At 35.7% G+C, this 15909-nt stretch overlaps 2 protein-coding genes and 1 pseudogene across 4 annotated transcripts; 2 read left to right on the forward strand and 1 right to left on the reverse strand.

Annotated features, from left to right (window-relative positions):
• Nucleotides 1–2003, reverse strand: part of LOC116024427 — a 7876-nt pseudogene extending 5873 nt beyond the window's left edge.
• A 2118-nt stretch (nt 2004–4121) lies between these two features.
• Nucleotides 4122–6842, forward strand: LOC116024851. The gene is made up of 5 exons (XM_031265861.1): nt 4122–4438; nt 5086–5175; nt 5272–5368; nt 6289–6490; nt 6575–6842. Exons 1-4 carry the CDS (start codon nt 4216–4218, stop codon nt 6428–6430), a joined length of 552 nt encoding a protein of 183 aa, XP_031121721.1. The 5' UTR covers nt 4122–4215; the 3' UTR covers nt 6431–6490; nt 6575–6842.
• A 1407-nt stretch (nt 6843–8249) lies between these two features.
• LOC116025735 (protein GDAP2 homolog) lies at nt 8250–13751 on the forward strand. Of its 3 annotated transcripts, none has more exons than XM_031267069.1 (15): nt 8250–8357; nt 8793–9164; nt 9375–9452; nt 9652–9707; nt 10070–10189; nt 10304–10374; nt 10534–10627; nt 10772–10981; nt 11317–11568; nt 11693–11801; nt 11918–11985; nt 12358–12427; nt 12506–12580; nt 12684–12799; nt 13353–13751. In XM_031267069.1, exons 2-15 carry the CDS (start codon nt 8853–8855, stop codon nt 13426–13428), a joined length of 1707 nt encoding a protein of 568 aa, XP_031122929.1. In that variant the 5' UTR covers nt 8250–8357; nt 8793–8852; the 3' UTR covers nt 13429–13751. The 3 variants fall into 3 exon arrangements, with proteins under 3 accessions (XP_031122929.1, XP_031122930.1, XP_031122931.1); XM_031267070.1 differs by having other exon boundaries at nt 12708–12799; XM_031267071.1 differs by lacking the exons at nt 12358–12427; nt 12506–12580; nt 12684–12799; nt 13353–13751 and adding an exon at nt 12068–12296.
• Nucleotides 13752–15909: the final 2158 nt, after the last annotated feature.

Raw genomic sequence — 15909 nt, forward strand, 5'->3', positions numbered from 1 at the left:
TTCGATAAAATCCCTTTAAGCAATTTTAACTCAATATACAATTCATTTCCATCAATATCACCTTGTTCATCGCTCTTAAGAGCTGCTTCTAAACAAATGCAACAAGATTTCAAATCCATATCAGTCATTGCTTGTAACTTGTGAGAACTAAACAAAAAACCAAAAGTTCCTTCATATACTTCATATTGCTCAAACCTCTGGGTCAATGAAATTATAGCTTGATCTACAATGTATAAAAAGTAATGAACCCTAAAAGATTCTTCTGGTGATAATGAAGTGTCATCAGCACTCTCATCAAATTGTCTTTTTCTACGAATTTTTCGCTTTTGAGGAAACACTGGCTCAATTTCTAATTCAGTGGCAATTTCCTTTGCAATATCCATGGCACTAGAAAAACCATTTTCTCTATAATTCTTGAAGAAAGAAACTAACCCTTTAATTTGATTAATAGCAACATCAAGAAGCATATCCTTTGTTTGTAATTGCTTGCTAACTAAATTAACTGCATATAAGATTTCAAACCAAATGATTGTGGCTAGCAAAAATTCAAAGTTACCAAGCTCATTTGTAGCTAAAGATCTCGCTTCACTTTGAATTTTAGAATCACTGTCTGTATCTGCCACTTGAAGTAGGGCTTCTCGAATATCACTGACTTGATATCTAATTGCTTTAACACTTTCCACACGACTTTCCCATCGAGTAGATGACAATGGCTTAAGAGTTAGATTTGTTACATTACTTTTCAAGATATGCCACCTCTTTGTGGAATTAGCAAATATTGTGTAAATACGTTGCACTACTCCAAAGAAATCCCTTGCTTTGCCACAACTATTTGCAACATCACACAAAGTCAAGTTAAGACTATGACTACCACAAGGAGTATAAAATGCTCTACGATTTATATCCAAGAGTCTTTTTTGTACACCTTGATGTCTCCCTCTCATATTTGACCCATTGTCATAACCTTGTCCCCTTACATTATCTATATCAAGATCAAGTGATGTCAACACATTTTGTAATACTTCAAAAAGACCTTGGCCAGTAGTGTCATTCACAACCAAGAATTCCAAGAAGAACTCTTCTATTTTAATTGGATATGTTGATATATCCACACATCTTAAAATCAAAGACATTTGTTCTTGGTGACTGACATCAGGAGTACAATCTAATATCACTGAAAAATATTTTGCTTCTTTGATTTTTTTGATGACCTTTGTTTTAACTGCAGTAGCAAGCATAAGTATCAATTCATTTTGAATCCTATGACCAAGATAATGATGATGAATATCATGATTTCTAGCACGTAAAACATGCTCTTGAATGATAGGATCAAACTCAGCCAACATTTCAATTAGACCCAAAAAATTTCCATTGTTATTCTGATACAACTTCTCACTTGTTCCACGAAATGCCAAGTTATTTTTAGAAAGATACTTCACAGCTGCAATAATCCTAAAAAGTACTTTCCTTCAATATTCTTTTTCTTTCAAAAGTTGTTCTTGAGCCACTTTATCAATTGTCTCATTTTTTTGTAATCTAAGACGCAACTCTATCCAAGTTGTCATATTAGTCATATGATCTACACTTGTTTCATGCTCTTTAAGTCTAACACCAAGATGTGTCCAGTCCCTAAAACCTTCATTGACCAAAACACCTTTTCCTATACTTTTTTTAAAAATCTTACAACAAAAACAAAACACCTTGTCAAGTTCTTTTGAATATACAAGCCAATCTCGATCGCATTTCTCTCCATTTGGCAAATATCTTGTGTAAAATGCTGATGAAAATCTTCTAGAGAATTTATCTTTGGGACCTTTATTTATTGATAAATCTCTTTTAGGACCATCTTTCACAAGAATATCTATTAATTTAGAATCAAGGGCATCCCAATTTCTTGGATCATATATGTCAAATAAAAGCGAATTATTTGGTTTATCACTGCGACCAACATCATCTAAACAACTATCAACATTCTTATTATTTTCATTGTCACAATGATACATATCATCGTTGTGCACACTATCATTTAAAGTTTTTCCAATCTCACAATCATCTTGATCTTCTATATGAAGATTAGCATCTAACAATTTTTCCTTGGCATCATCTTTTTGCTCATCTATTTGAGTTTTTTTTTTTGTAATAAATTTTTCAAGAGCTCCCTTTTGAGATTGAGTTAGTTGCTCAATTCTTCTTTTCTTTTTACGCTTCTCAAAGCCAGATGAATATTTTCTAGAAGACATATTTATAAAACCCTAAAGAAAAAAAATTATTTAGAAACTCTATTAACAAATAATTAATCAAGAATTTAATTCTTGATTAAAATCAAATAATGAACCAAAAATTGATATCAAGTACAATTTTTTATGTTAATCAAACTTCAAACACACTAACACAGAATGACATAAATCACATGATAATTAATAAGGATAAACAAATAATTATGAAAGATTGAAAGTTTAACTAGAACCTGTAGTGTAGATCAGTAGATGTAGCAGTGAAATTCGCCAATTTGATTACTTATTCGCCTGTAGGAATAATTGTAGGCTTGCCGCCAATTTGATTTATTTGCCTGATGGAATAATTGCGGCTTGTCGACTTCGACGGAGTTGCCGTGCGTAACAACGTAAGTGCGTTGAGGAGGGTTGCGTCAGTTAGGGTAATAAAGAATTTTGAATTTAGGCTTGCGGTGAATTCGCTGATCAACAATATCATATATATATATACTAAATTTTTTTTTTAATATGGGCCCCCAATTTTTGGGGGCCCTGTGCGCCAGCCCTGGGCAGACTTGCCCAGGGCCGGCCCTGCTGTGCGCCAGCCCTGGGCAGACTTGCCCAGGGCCGGCCCTGGGCTCGGTTGTGATTGGGCCCGGGCTGGCCCCGTATTCTTACTCCGGTTTGACCCGCGGGGAGCTCGGGTATGATTTATCCATCATCAGTCCCCCACTCTTTGAGCTGCGAGAAGTCGTCAGCGAAAGAGAGTAGTCCCGCGGTAAATCGTACCCCGGATCATGCTGTTGCACCCAAAATCACGCCCCAATTATTATCTACGCCTAAAAAATCATCTTTAGATATTATCCTCGCATCAACCCTTGGGTCGCCTAGAATTCTAATCGCAATAGAAGTCTACAGACTGATAAATTTTAAACTCCAAGTCATCTTTATCCCCTACTACTTCAATCCTATCACACTTTTTCCACTCCTACACTCTACAAATAACTTTGGAACTAGCAATACCTCCTCCGCACTCAACCATCACATCTCCATCAATTCCTCTTACACCTCACTCTTCCCATCCTCTTTTTCAAAATTCAAACTCCTTTTCACTTCCCTCTATAGCGGCTTGGCCTATCCGAGCCATCATGCCTACTAGCCTCCCAGAGCCTTTCTCCCGGACTAAATACACCGAACACGACTCTACCCTTCCTAGTGGGATCACCGTCTCTATGGACGATTATGATATTACTACTACTACTACTACTACTACTACTACTACTATTATTATTATTATTATTATTATTATTATTATTGTTATTATTATTTATCGAAAGTCAACTTCTTTCACAAAACAATTGAAAAAAAAAATCTTGAAGCCTGGAACGCAACATCGCTGATTGTCGTCGTCGGGGAGATCCAACCGCCACAGATCTTGATTGCCACCCTCTCCTTCTTGTCGTCGACGTCGGCGTTGCTTCGCCTGGTGAACCAAAGTTACTGGCCAAACGCCGTTAGTAGTCGGCGACCACCCCGACTTTTTTTTTTAATTTTTAATTTATATTTTTAAAGTTTATTATTAAAAAATATTTTAAAATGCCAACTCACCGTCCATGTAAGCAGGTAACCTGATGAAATTGATAGTAACCTGCTATCAGGTGAAATTGCATACATTTGAAATGTTCAATGACCTAATTACACTTTTTTTGGTTCTGTGACCTAATCGCACTTTCAACTTTCAAGTTATGTTCAGTGACTAATTTGAACATTATTCTTTTAAATTTTGATAATTCAATTATTATTTTGATAAAAGTGGAAAAGATCTATTTCTCCTTTTGTCCATTTTCTTCTTGGTTTAAGATGGCAATAAACTTTTCCTTAGGGGGCATTCGGCAAAGATAACACAGTACCAGTGCCCATCTCTGCGAGCCGACCGTGGCCGTTGGCTCTAAATACTGTAAATAGCCTTAAACCTCTCCACCATTTTTACACTTAACCAAGAATGGGCTCTCTATCGTGGGTCTTCTCGAACCCACACTTCCGCCCGTCGCCGCCTCTCCGCCCGCAAAACAACCTCCGACGCATTTCTACCGCCGTTAGTTGTCGGAAACCGGAGCCGTCCGCCATGTCCTGCTCTCAACCACCCGCCCACAAAAAGATAATCTCTCAGAAGTCTCTTGTTCCCGTAGCTATGGCGCTCGCTGTTTTCATGTCCTCCTCTCCAGGTAACCATTTTTATCGCCTCTATCATTCACCTTTAATTCCATTATAGGACTTTTCCCTCTGGGGTTTATATATCTACTTAAATTCTGTCTATATTGGAGCTGCAATAGTAAACATGACGGTAAAATAGGACATTAGGGAGTACAATTTTTCTAAGTATTGATTTAAAAGTATTACATTTTTCTTAGCATTACACTTTTTTTCATAAGCAATTTTTCAACTCATGAATATTACATTTTGATTCAAAAGTATTACATTTTTATTACAAAAGTATTGCACTTTCCATTATAAGTAACAAATAATTTATTCTGATTAGTATTATACTTTTCAGCATAAATATTACGGAGTACATGTCTATCTTGATTCGGCCTATATAAGGATCCATGACATTATCTCACAGGAAATTCACCCTTCATTGAAACATGTTTTGAATTTTGATGTTGCTTGGCTTTATGTAATTGTTTCGTTAAGAACTTGTACTAGAGACTAGTAGAAAATGTTTAGCATAATACATATAAATATAAGTAATAGATGTGAAGTCTCATTGTCAACATAGGATAGAACATATAGTTTAATTTGGTATCAGAGACTGTGTTGTGTGTTCACGAGTTGCCCTTCAATTGAACATTTTAACGTTTGGTGAGGGCAGCTAATGCTGGATTTCTGTCGGGCTTCAGTGGGATAGAATCAGTTCCCGGTCCAGAGTTACCTCAGATCGACTTCCTGAATCGCTGGAATGGTATGTTTTTTTGGTAATTGTATTGCTGCAATGGTTGTGGTATGCATTTCTTTTGCGTTCCGGTGATGATATGAGAATCGGGATTTGATTTTTCAGAAGCAAATCAGAAGAAGTATGCGGAGGCGGATGCCAGATTCAAAGAGTCTCCCCTGCTTAAACAGTTGCTCGAGAAGTCCAAGCTAAATAAAGAGAAGTAATCTTTCTTCCTTGCCTAACTGTATATGATCCTTTTGTTCTAATTTATCAGTTAAGCTGCTAAAAAGATGGTCCATATATTGCACATTTGGATTATTACTAATCATGTCAGTGAGATATGTGACTGTTAGGTTGTGGAGAATTGAGGGCAAAGATCATTATTAGTTACAATACTTCTCTTCTGTGTTTGCCTTTACATACCAATATTCCATTCTCAAAAACTTAGGTGCATATTTGTGTAAACAACTGGGAGACCTTGAAGAGCTTTGGGGGTTAGTGACATAGTAATAATCACTTGGCATATTTTGGATGAAATGTAAGAGGAAGCCAATAAGCTTTATATCTCTTCTATTACTTGTTTTGAGTTCCTCTCTCTTGCATTGTATTTTCGAATCCCTCTCTTTGGCTCGTATAGGCAGCTTAGTTGGTTCCTGGGTGGTAGATTGTGGGTAAGGACACTGGATTGTGCCCTGACAGTCGCAGTGTGGGAGTTGCACCCAATTTGATAGGCTCTGTGTGGACTAGTCACTAGTCCTCCCACCTAATGGGCCGTTGAGTCCCGTAATTTACCCTTCCACTATCCTGTCTGGCCGGGGTGTGGGGCCCCCGCCTTTTGTGGGCAATTCCCTCTCTTTCACTCCATGGATCAAGGCCAAGAGCTAAACTTTGTCAGCTAAAAAGGTTTTCCCTATGCTGAAATATTGCAGATGTTCAAATTTGTTCTCTAGGCTAGGAATCCTTTCTTTTTACTTCTCTAGAAAATGTGTTGAAAACTGCAATGTATGTTTTGTCCCTTTAACAACCTTGCCTAGTTTGCACGAGGAATGTTTCGATTTAGTCTTGGAGTGGTGAGAAACACTCTAGACACTCTCGAGTCATGAGAACGAAGTTACACTTATGTGATGTTCCTGGACTCAGAAACCGACAGTCCATTCAAGACAAGTATTGTATCCGAGGAGCTGAGTGGGGCGTTGGGGACTGCTCTACCGAAGGAATGACACCAGAAGAAAGGGACAGCTTCATTTCCGCGTTGAAGCAGAAGGCGGGAGTAGAAGAATAGCGACAGCACCATTAGCACATACATCTCCCCGCAACCTTGAATCTCAACTCGCAACCTCAGGTAAATCTTGCATTTGGTGACACAATAAGGCTTTCCCTTCTGCTCTTTTAGCTTCTGGCTTTACGCTCTCCACTTCGTTTGCAGGGATTCCTCCGCGGTTTGACATGGAAGCTCGCCTTCTATACCGAGAATTGTTGTGCAGAAGTTAAGCCATCAGGCAAGATAGGAATGAAATGGGTACCAAAATTGCAAGCACACAAAGGATCCTTCATTCATTTTTTTTAATCTATGTTAGAACCATTGATGGGTGCTGGAAATGTAAAGATTTTCATGCTCTCATGTACTGCTTATTTCAATTGACGCAAATTATAGAATGAATCAATGATCCCATCAAGTACTATTTCAAACTCAAGACTTATTTTTTTTTTTTTCCGGTATTTAAGAGGAATTACAGTTCTATTTTTTTTTTTTTTTTGAAAACAAGTTCTATTTTGATTTACAAGAAAGGTCATTACTTGACTTGTAACCCTTGTCGACAAATGACTACAAGGATGTAAGTCATTTATAATTAACTGGTTCAAACTAACAAAAGTCAATAGACAATTTTATGATTATTAAGCTAATTGATTTACAAGAACGGCCGTAACTTGACATGTAACCCTTGTTAACAAATGACCATAAGGAGGTAAGTTTATAAGCTAATTGACCGACTAACTTGACTAGGATTAATTTTTTTTGACTTAGACCATATATTGGTACATTTGACATTTTTTTAAGCTAAAAAAAATCTTGACTAGTTTACTTTTTAGTTTAATAAACCGACCGTTTGTTCATATTTTATATTACTCTGTAATAATAAAAAAAGATATATATATATATATATATATAAATTTATACTTGATGAATGAACCAATGAGCTGGTGGTTGTAATTTAGAAGGAATGATTATTTTGTTTATTTAATAATCCATATGAGTTAGGAACCAACTACTCTGCTCTCTGCATACTTAACGGTGGAAATTATATATTAACATTTTTTATTTGACTCCCTTAATTATAAACAATTAAAGATGATTTATTATTTTTGTGGTCATTCACATGTTAGGGATAAAAATAATGATATTTTCCTTCCTAAGTGATCTTACGCAACATTAAAAAAAGAAATTTACTGCCTTTAAAAGGGTAACTACATGAGTTAGGCATAATTTCTGTACCTAAAATTTATGAATTTAATTATTGTAACACTCTTTTTGTCGAACATGTCACACAACATTTTTCCATTGCCAACAAGAGAAGAATTTATCTAGTGCCGAACCGTCATTGGTCGCCATCTACCAAAGAAGTCGACTAGTTGGTCACCTTCTTCGGTGAATGGCGAATTGTAGGTGACTAGTTGGTCGCCTTTTGCTGAAAAATGTGACCGACGACCAACTGGTCGCCTTCTCTGGTAGATGATGACTGGCGACGGTTTGGCAGTGTCAGTCGCAGAATTTTCGCCAGAGATGATGCTGGAACCGAAATGACTTGTAATAGTAGGTCATTTATTGATTTTTTTACTTTATTGTCTTAATATAACATGTTAAATGATGTATTTGTACTTTTTAAAAGTTTAGATACCTATTCAAAAAAGAAGTTTAGATACCTAATTAACTTTTCAGATAAAGTTTATAAGCTTATAATCATTAAAAAAATAGTAATATTATTTTTAATTAATTTATTCGAGTAGAGGTTCGGATATCCATTACAACAAGGAAACCAATAATTATTCTTCCCATAAAATACAAAATAATTTTTTTTTAATAACTAATAATAATAAAATAAAAAACAAATTACACGAATTACCCACCCTGTTTCGGTACGCCCCTATCTTCCTCCATCACAGATTCATAGCTCAGCTCAATCTTCTCCTCCTGCGAATCTTAATTACAGGTGCGTGTTTGAATTACGCGATCGATTTCCTTTTCACTGAATCTCTGGTTTTAAAATCATTATGGGTACTGTTAATTAGGGTTTTGTTGCGTTTTTCAGTCTATGCGTTGATTAATTTGCCCATAATATTACCCTTTGGTAGCTATGTATGTAAAGCTGATGCGTTTCGCGTTGTGTTTCCTTGAATTTAAGAGATTTGAGTCGATTAATGCACATTCTTTAGTTTAGTAATCAGGGATATGATTTTGTTATGCTATTTTAATAATAAGAATACCTTTTTTATGCCAAAAATCGTAGAATTACGAAATTTTTGGTTTACAGTGTCCTAAATGTCCTTAATTTTGGGTTATGAGTCATCTTTTGGATGAAAAGAAAGTGTTAATTGGGAAATTTCAGTTGTTTAATGCCAAGTGGGGTTTTGTGTGCGTGTGTTAGGGAAAGAGCAATTTCGGAAAGAGTAAAAAGAGGCAGAGATTTGACTAGCAGTAGCTAAATATGTATCGGCCTGGGGCAGCCACCACCAACCGCGGTGGAGTACCTACTGATAGTGTAGATTCTGTGGTGACACTAGATCAAGTTCCGCGTTGGATTGATGCAGAGCAGAGGTACTTGTACGCGAATGAAGATCCTGCTTTTCCTAATACATATTTCCCAGATCCTTTGGCACCTGCTTCTGGGACTGAGAGTAATGAGAATGGTATCCTTTCCAAGTTTCCAGTTGATCATGAGGTGAACTCCAAGATATATTTGTGGAGAGGGGACCCTTGGAATCTTGAGGTGGATGCTGTAGTTAACTCAACCAATGAGGTGAGGAATAATAAATAGTTTTATCAACTTTTACTGTTTATCAGTATTCATTAAGACTTTTCCAGAGTCTCAAATGGCATGTAAATCCTTTTGTTTATCTGCAAATATGATGGTCCTTGTGAATATATTAGTCATTAGTGCTTGCTAGAAGCATAGAAACCATATCAATTCAACTTTATCTGAAAGCCATATTTCTTTTGTTGTCGACAGAACTTGGATGAAGCTCACAGCAGCCCTGGTCTGCATGCTGCCGCTGGACCTGGTCTTGCAGAAGAATGTGCAACACTGGTAAGCTGGAAAACATAAGTTTCCATATATCTCTATCAATATCAAAGGGTAACTTTGCAATTGCCTGGAGACACTCATGACTCTGATCAGCTTTATTGACAGATGGCAGTGGTTTTATGTTAAACTTAACCAGCTATTTCTAAGTTATTTGAAATAATGTTTTACAATCTTGAAATGTTAGTTTAATTTTTCTTCATAGGGTGGCTGCAGAACAGGAATGGCGAAAGTTACTAAAGCATATGATCTTCCAGCTAGGTGTGTACTGCCTAGTTGTTTATTTTCTAAATTATTTACTCAATATTGAGAAATGCTTTGAAACAGAATAAAGAGTCACTACATATTGTTATCTACTTATCTTATGAAGCATAAGTTTCAGTTATTCTGGGTTTGTTAGAGCCCTTGTATTCTTTTTTTAATCTAACAAAACTATGATCAATTCCATATGAGTATAAGCATTTTTAATATCAAAATTTTCTACTCTTGATGTCAAACAGAGAATATCTAATCAATAGTACTAACTTCTGGCCTTACACATTGCTTCAGTTACTCATCCAACTCTACTTTTACTCACAGAAATGCATCTTCTCCCCAATCCAATAATTGTTGCTTTCTTGCAGGAGGGTTATACACACAGTTGGCCCCAAATATGCCATCAAATATCATACTGCAGCAGAAAATGCGCTTAGTCATTGCTATCGCTCTTGCCTTGAACTCTTAATTGAGAATGGCCTTCAAAGGTTGTTTGATGGAACATTTCTTGTTCAATTGCTTACTGAACCTTTTATCTTTTTATTCTTAAATTTCAACTTGTATGACATTGTGCTCTCCCACCTTTTGATATGTGGATGCAGTATTGCGATGGGCTGTATTTATACAGAAAGCAAGAATTATCCACGAGAACCTGCTGCTCATGTGGCAATAAGTGAGAACAATCTCATTTATGTGTATGGATGTAGTGTTTCCATGTATTATAATTATGCTTAGGGACATTTTATCATCTATTATGTGTTTGGTAATTCCTTGGTTCACCGTGTTTCCATTTTCAACTCCCTCAACCTTATTTTGTATTATCTTGGACTAGGAACTGTACGGAGGTTTCTTGAGAAACAGGAGGACCAGATAAAGGCAATTGTGTTTTGTACAACGACGTCAGCTGATACAGAGATATATAAAAGGTTTCCCTGAATTATTCAATTCATATAATGCAAGTCTGATTTATAGTTTTGCAATCTGTCCAAACTTATTCTTAATGAGTTGATTGTGCTGTATAGATTGCCCTGCACATTATTAATTTATATGCTTGTGCCATGTATTTGCAGATTGCTTCCTCTCTACTTTCCTCGCGATAAACAGGAAGAGGCTATAGCCATTACAAAACTTCCTGCAGATGTTGGGGATGAGAATGGCGAGACAGTTATAGATGAACGTAAAATCAGAATAAAGCCTCTTCCAAAGACCAAAAAGGCTGTTCCAAGGGAATCACAGACCACTCTTGATATCCCCATCAATGATGTTGGATTAGTAAGAAGGTTGGTCATTGGAATTGTTACATATAGGCAATAGCTAATAAGGAAACCATTGTTGTCTCTATGGTAGTATTGCATGCATTTTTAAGTGCTTGCTGGTTAAGACTTAAGACTGTCACTTGATTGTTACTATGCCTGCCTGCCGAACATAGAATTGTATATTTGTATAGACCCTCTTCTTTCTTGAATTCTGCTATTTGTTTTGTATAGCATTTATAATTTCTTGACCTTATTGGTGGTAACAATTGTATGATTTCTCAACATGTAAAAGAAACTGTATGAATTCTATATCACCAATGTTATGCTAAATGATCCTTAACAAAACTATTTTTGAGCAGGAATTCGTCCTATTTGGATTCATATTTGGATCCTACGTTTATGTCCCTTATCAAGGATCCTGATCAGCGAAGGAAGGAACAGTGGGAAAGAACTATTGAAGAGCAAAACCGATGGAACTGCTTTAAAATGCTTGGATATGGTGACCTTGGTGGGCCTCCTCTGTCAGCTGCTGAAGAATACTCACTTCATTCCAGATATCTCGCTAAAGCGAATTCTGTGAATCTGTCAGACATTGCAGAGATGAAGATTATGTACGCAACTATTTCTTTAGATGCATCACCCCTCCTTTCTCTATACTAAAAGTATCAATGATTTCTGTGATTGGGTTGCATGACTTTTTGTTTACAAATCCCATTATTACCTCTTGTGTTGCAGTTACCGAGGTGGGGTAGACAGTGAGGGTCGCCCAGTTCTGGTGATTGTGGGGGCTCATTTTCTGCTCAGATGTCTTGATCTGGAGAGGTTTATTCTTCATGTTGTAAAGGCAAGTAATTTCGGCTATCTACCGAGTCATCTTTACTACCAATGATTCCATACTATCTATCAATGCCGAGATTGCATCATTTTCAATCATAACAGCTATCAGTATTTGCATTTCAGGAGTTTGAGCCATTGATACAGAAGCCTTATACTATTGTTTACTTTCATTCTGCAGCTTCTTTACAGATGTAAGTGCTCTCTTGTCCCCTTTGTTGTATCTCTTTATCATATGTGATTGGTTAGCTCAGATTTACCAATCTTTAATCGCAGTTTAACGGATTTGTCTATGTGGATGCTTTCCATTTCACCCTATCAATGAAGCTTTTTCTACTTTAGTGAAGTATCTCTTTGTCCAATTGAACAACCATTTGAATCATCCTACTGTTAAAAGACGTGCTTTGAGGCTTATTACATTTTCTATTCTCCTTGATTCACCAGTCTAGGATAGATTGTAGTGAAATTAAACTCTAATCGTAAAAAATGCATTTGGTTTGCTGAAGGAAGTACTTATTCAATGTATATGTATTCTTTTGTCATTTCTTGTGTTTTATAATAATCAGGCAACCGGATTTGGGATGGATGAAGAGGTTACAACAAATTCTTGGCCGGAAGCACCAACGCAACCTTCATGTATGCAATTCTACCGCATTTTTGGCCTTCTAAAAGCTAGAATTTACATTTTAACATAGTATATTTTTTCCTATTCAGGCAATATATGTGCTTCACCCAACTTTTGGACTAAAAGCCGCAATTTTTGCATTGCAACTTCTTGTTGATAACGAGGTATCTTGAATTCTCGTCGACCTATCCTGAAAAAATACCATGAAACAAATGCGTCTTTCCTAATTTAGAATCTTGACCTTTTTCCTTCTCTGCTGAATCTTAGCGCATGCATGTTATTGATTCCCAGGCATGGAAAAAAGTTGTATACGTTGATCGCCTTCTCCAACTATTCAGATACGTTCCACGCGAACAGCTTACAATCCCGGATTTTGTGTTTCAGTAAGTGTTCATTACTCCCGAACAGTCAACTCCTTTGTGTACTCTAGGTAAAATCTGGCACCTGTAGGGCATAGATGCTGAATGGTCTCCATAAATGGTGTGAATCATGTTGTGCTTTTCTTGAACATAATATATAAAAATAATAATGTGTAGTCTCACCATCAACTTAGGCTTTTAGTCAAGACATAACACATCCCTTTATTTTGGTATCAAAGCCAGACCTAGGCAAAAGCGCAAATTATATCGTGGGCCAAGGTCCACCATGCGCATTGTGGACCCTAGTCCAGATTATGTACTTGCAGTTAACAGATTATGTACCTGTAGATAAACTGTAAGTACATAATCTCTTAACTAAAAGATATATAATATGTAAATTGTATGTACATAATCTGGACAGGGTTCACAATGTACATGGTGGACCATGGTCCATGATATAACCATTGAGGCGAAAGGTTATGGGTTTGAACTATGTATTCGGGTCCACACATGTGAGGGGGCATACAGATGGAACACATCCCTTCAATAGTTTCTTATCGTGGATTCATCATTGCAGGCACGATTTAGAAGTGAACGGTGGAAAGGGACTCATCGTGGATCCCAGAACGAAATATGTTCATCAGAGACCATGAAACCCAAAGACAAAAACGTTAATCATCAGCCATGGAAGCACAGTTATAGCTTGTAATTTGTTGGTTTTCATTTTCCTTTTCCAATGTTTAGGTGAGGTTGCAAATTCTTCTACTTATTCTTGTTCCCCACTAATTTTTGTGAAATATCATTTTTATTTCTTCTTCCCTGTAATTCTATTGTTTGAGGAACAAACAGAAACAGTCTCTTGTATTCAAAGGCAATAATTTCCTGTTTGTATCCTATCCCCCTTTGTGTAACTTTGTAACAGTACCCAATAATTTCTAGTCTGATAATGACAAATTTATCAGTTTGTTTCATCTAATTCATTACATTTCAAATTAAATTTATCAAATTCAAATTCATAACTTGTGATTTAGAAATTTAATTTAATCAATTTGTTGGAATCAACAGAAAGTAGGGGACAATTTGGACAACTTAGATTTTAGTGTGAATTTTTGCTGCTTGTGCAATTAGGTTACTAATAAAAAATATAGAAACAAACTAGCCTCTAAAAAAAATATAGAAACAAAACAGTTAACATTATTCAGGACACTTGTTAAGAAGCATTAAATATGGGTGCTTTTGTTTATTGATTGATGATGTATTAAAGCTGAATAAAATAAATAAATAAATAAAATAAAATAAAATAAAGGGAAAATGGCATCTTTAGTCCCTGAGTTATAGGGGTAGTGTAGACTCAGTCCCTAAGTTATGGCTGTATGCGAGTTTAGTCCCTCAGTTATTCACAAAGTGGCGAGTTTAGTCCCTGGACATTAAATTTGATGAAAAAATTAAAAAATATTCAAAATTTGAGGGGTAAAATAGGAAATTCACATTTTATTATTATTCTTATATCAAAACCACTTTTACAACATTATTTTTCACTTCTTAGCCTAATTATTTTCAAGATTTTTCATTTTTAAAAGCATTTTAATAACTTTCAAATGACTTGTTAGTAACCTGACTCTCGTATAACACACTTAAAACCTAGCACAAATAAAGAAATGCATGATCATTGTATTTAGGTGTATGAAACACACTATCCTAACAAGTTTTTATTTGTTTACTAAGCAACAAATATAATACAATTAAAACTTTTGAGATTTTTTTACACACTATCCTATCTCAAAAGTTTAATTTTATTACATTTGTTACTTAGTAAAAAAAATAAAAACTTGTTAGGACAGTGTGTTTCATACACCTAAATACAATGATCATGCATTTCTTTATTTGTGCTAAGTTTTAAGTGTGTTATACGAGAGTCACGTTCCTAACAAGTCATTTGAAAGTTATTAAAATGCTTTTAAAAATGAAAAATATTGAAAATAATTAGGCTAAGAAGTGAAAAAATAATGTTGTAAAAGTAGTTTTGATATAAGAAAAATAATAAAATGTGAATTTCCTATTTTACCTCTCAAATTTTGAATATTTTTTAATTTTTTCGTCAAATTTAATGTTAAGGGACTAAACTCGCCACTTTGTGAATAACTGAGAGACTAAACTCACATGCAACCATAACTTAGGGACTGAGTCTACACTACCCCTATAACTTAGGGACTGGCATTTTCCCTAAAATACAATAAAAACTGAATCAAGAAAGAAATCTTGGATGGATAGTCTCATAATCCAATGACTTTTCACCATATCATTTTGAATGATTAGCTTGGTGATCTTAGCGCAGGGTTTTCAACAACACTCTCGGGATTTGAAGTGAATGGATAGCCTCATTGTCCTATGATTCTCGAACGCAAAAGGCAAAATCCATCACCCCTAGGATCCCCATACCCCTTGGTGTTAAAGGATTATGGATAAGTCAAAGTGACTTAATGGCCCCTTAAGTGGAAAGACAAGTGTTTCATGCCCACAAGGAGCTATTTCGCAAATTATATCGTGAATCATGATCCAAAACGACGTTAATTTTGTCAACATTTTTTTTCTTCTGTTTCACCTATATGTTTAGAAAATCAAAAGTTAATGCTTATAAACTCAAAACTTAATGTTCATAAATTAGACACTACAATATTCATTCTGTTACATGTTAGCCTTATATATGGTTAGAAAATCAAAACTTAATGTTCACAAACTAATATGCTCAAAAACTCAAAGTTTAATGTTAAGAAACGACACCTCATTAATCACGACAGCTAAAACACTATTGTTTTGGACCAGGGTGGCAGAGTCCAACTTCACGATATAACTATTGGAGTCATCCACAAGTGAGTGAAACTCCCACATTGTAATTATCAAAACTCAACCTTATATCCTTAAATGCAATTTTTCACCCGAGAACTCGGAGAACTCTGCTACCTGTGAAGCATCCTCCTATGATTCTTTAGTGGATTTGGATGATTAGCTTGGTAGACCTTGGCCATACAAGGTGTCCATGTTAAACATGTGATTGTTATTTCCAAATTTCTCCCCTCTATTTGACCTCCCCCCCCCCCCCCAAAAAAAAAAAAAAAAAAAAAAAAAAAAAAAAA

This window comes from Ipomoea triloba, chromosome 7 (assembly GCF_003576645.1).
Source record: "Ipomoea triloba cultivar NCNSP0323 chromosome 7, ASM357664v1".
NCBI classification, from domain to species: domain Eukaryota; kingdom Viridiplantae; phylum Streptophyta; class Magnoliopsida; order Solanales; family Convolvulaceae; genus Ipomoea; species Ipomoea triloba.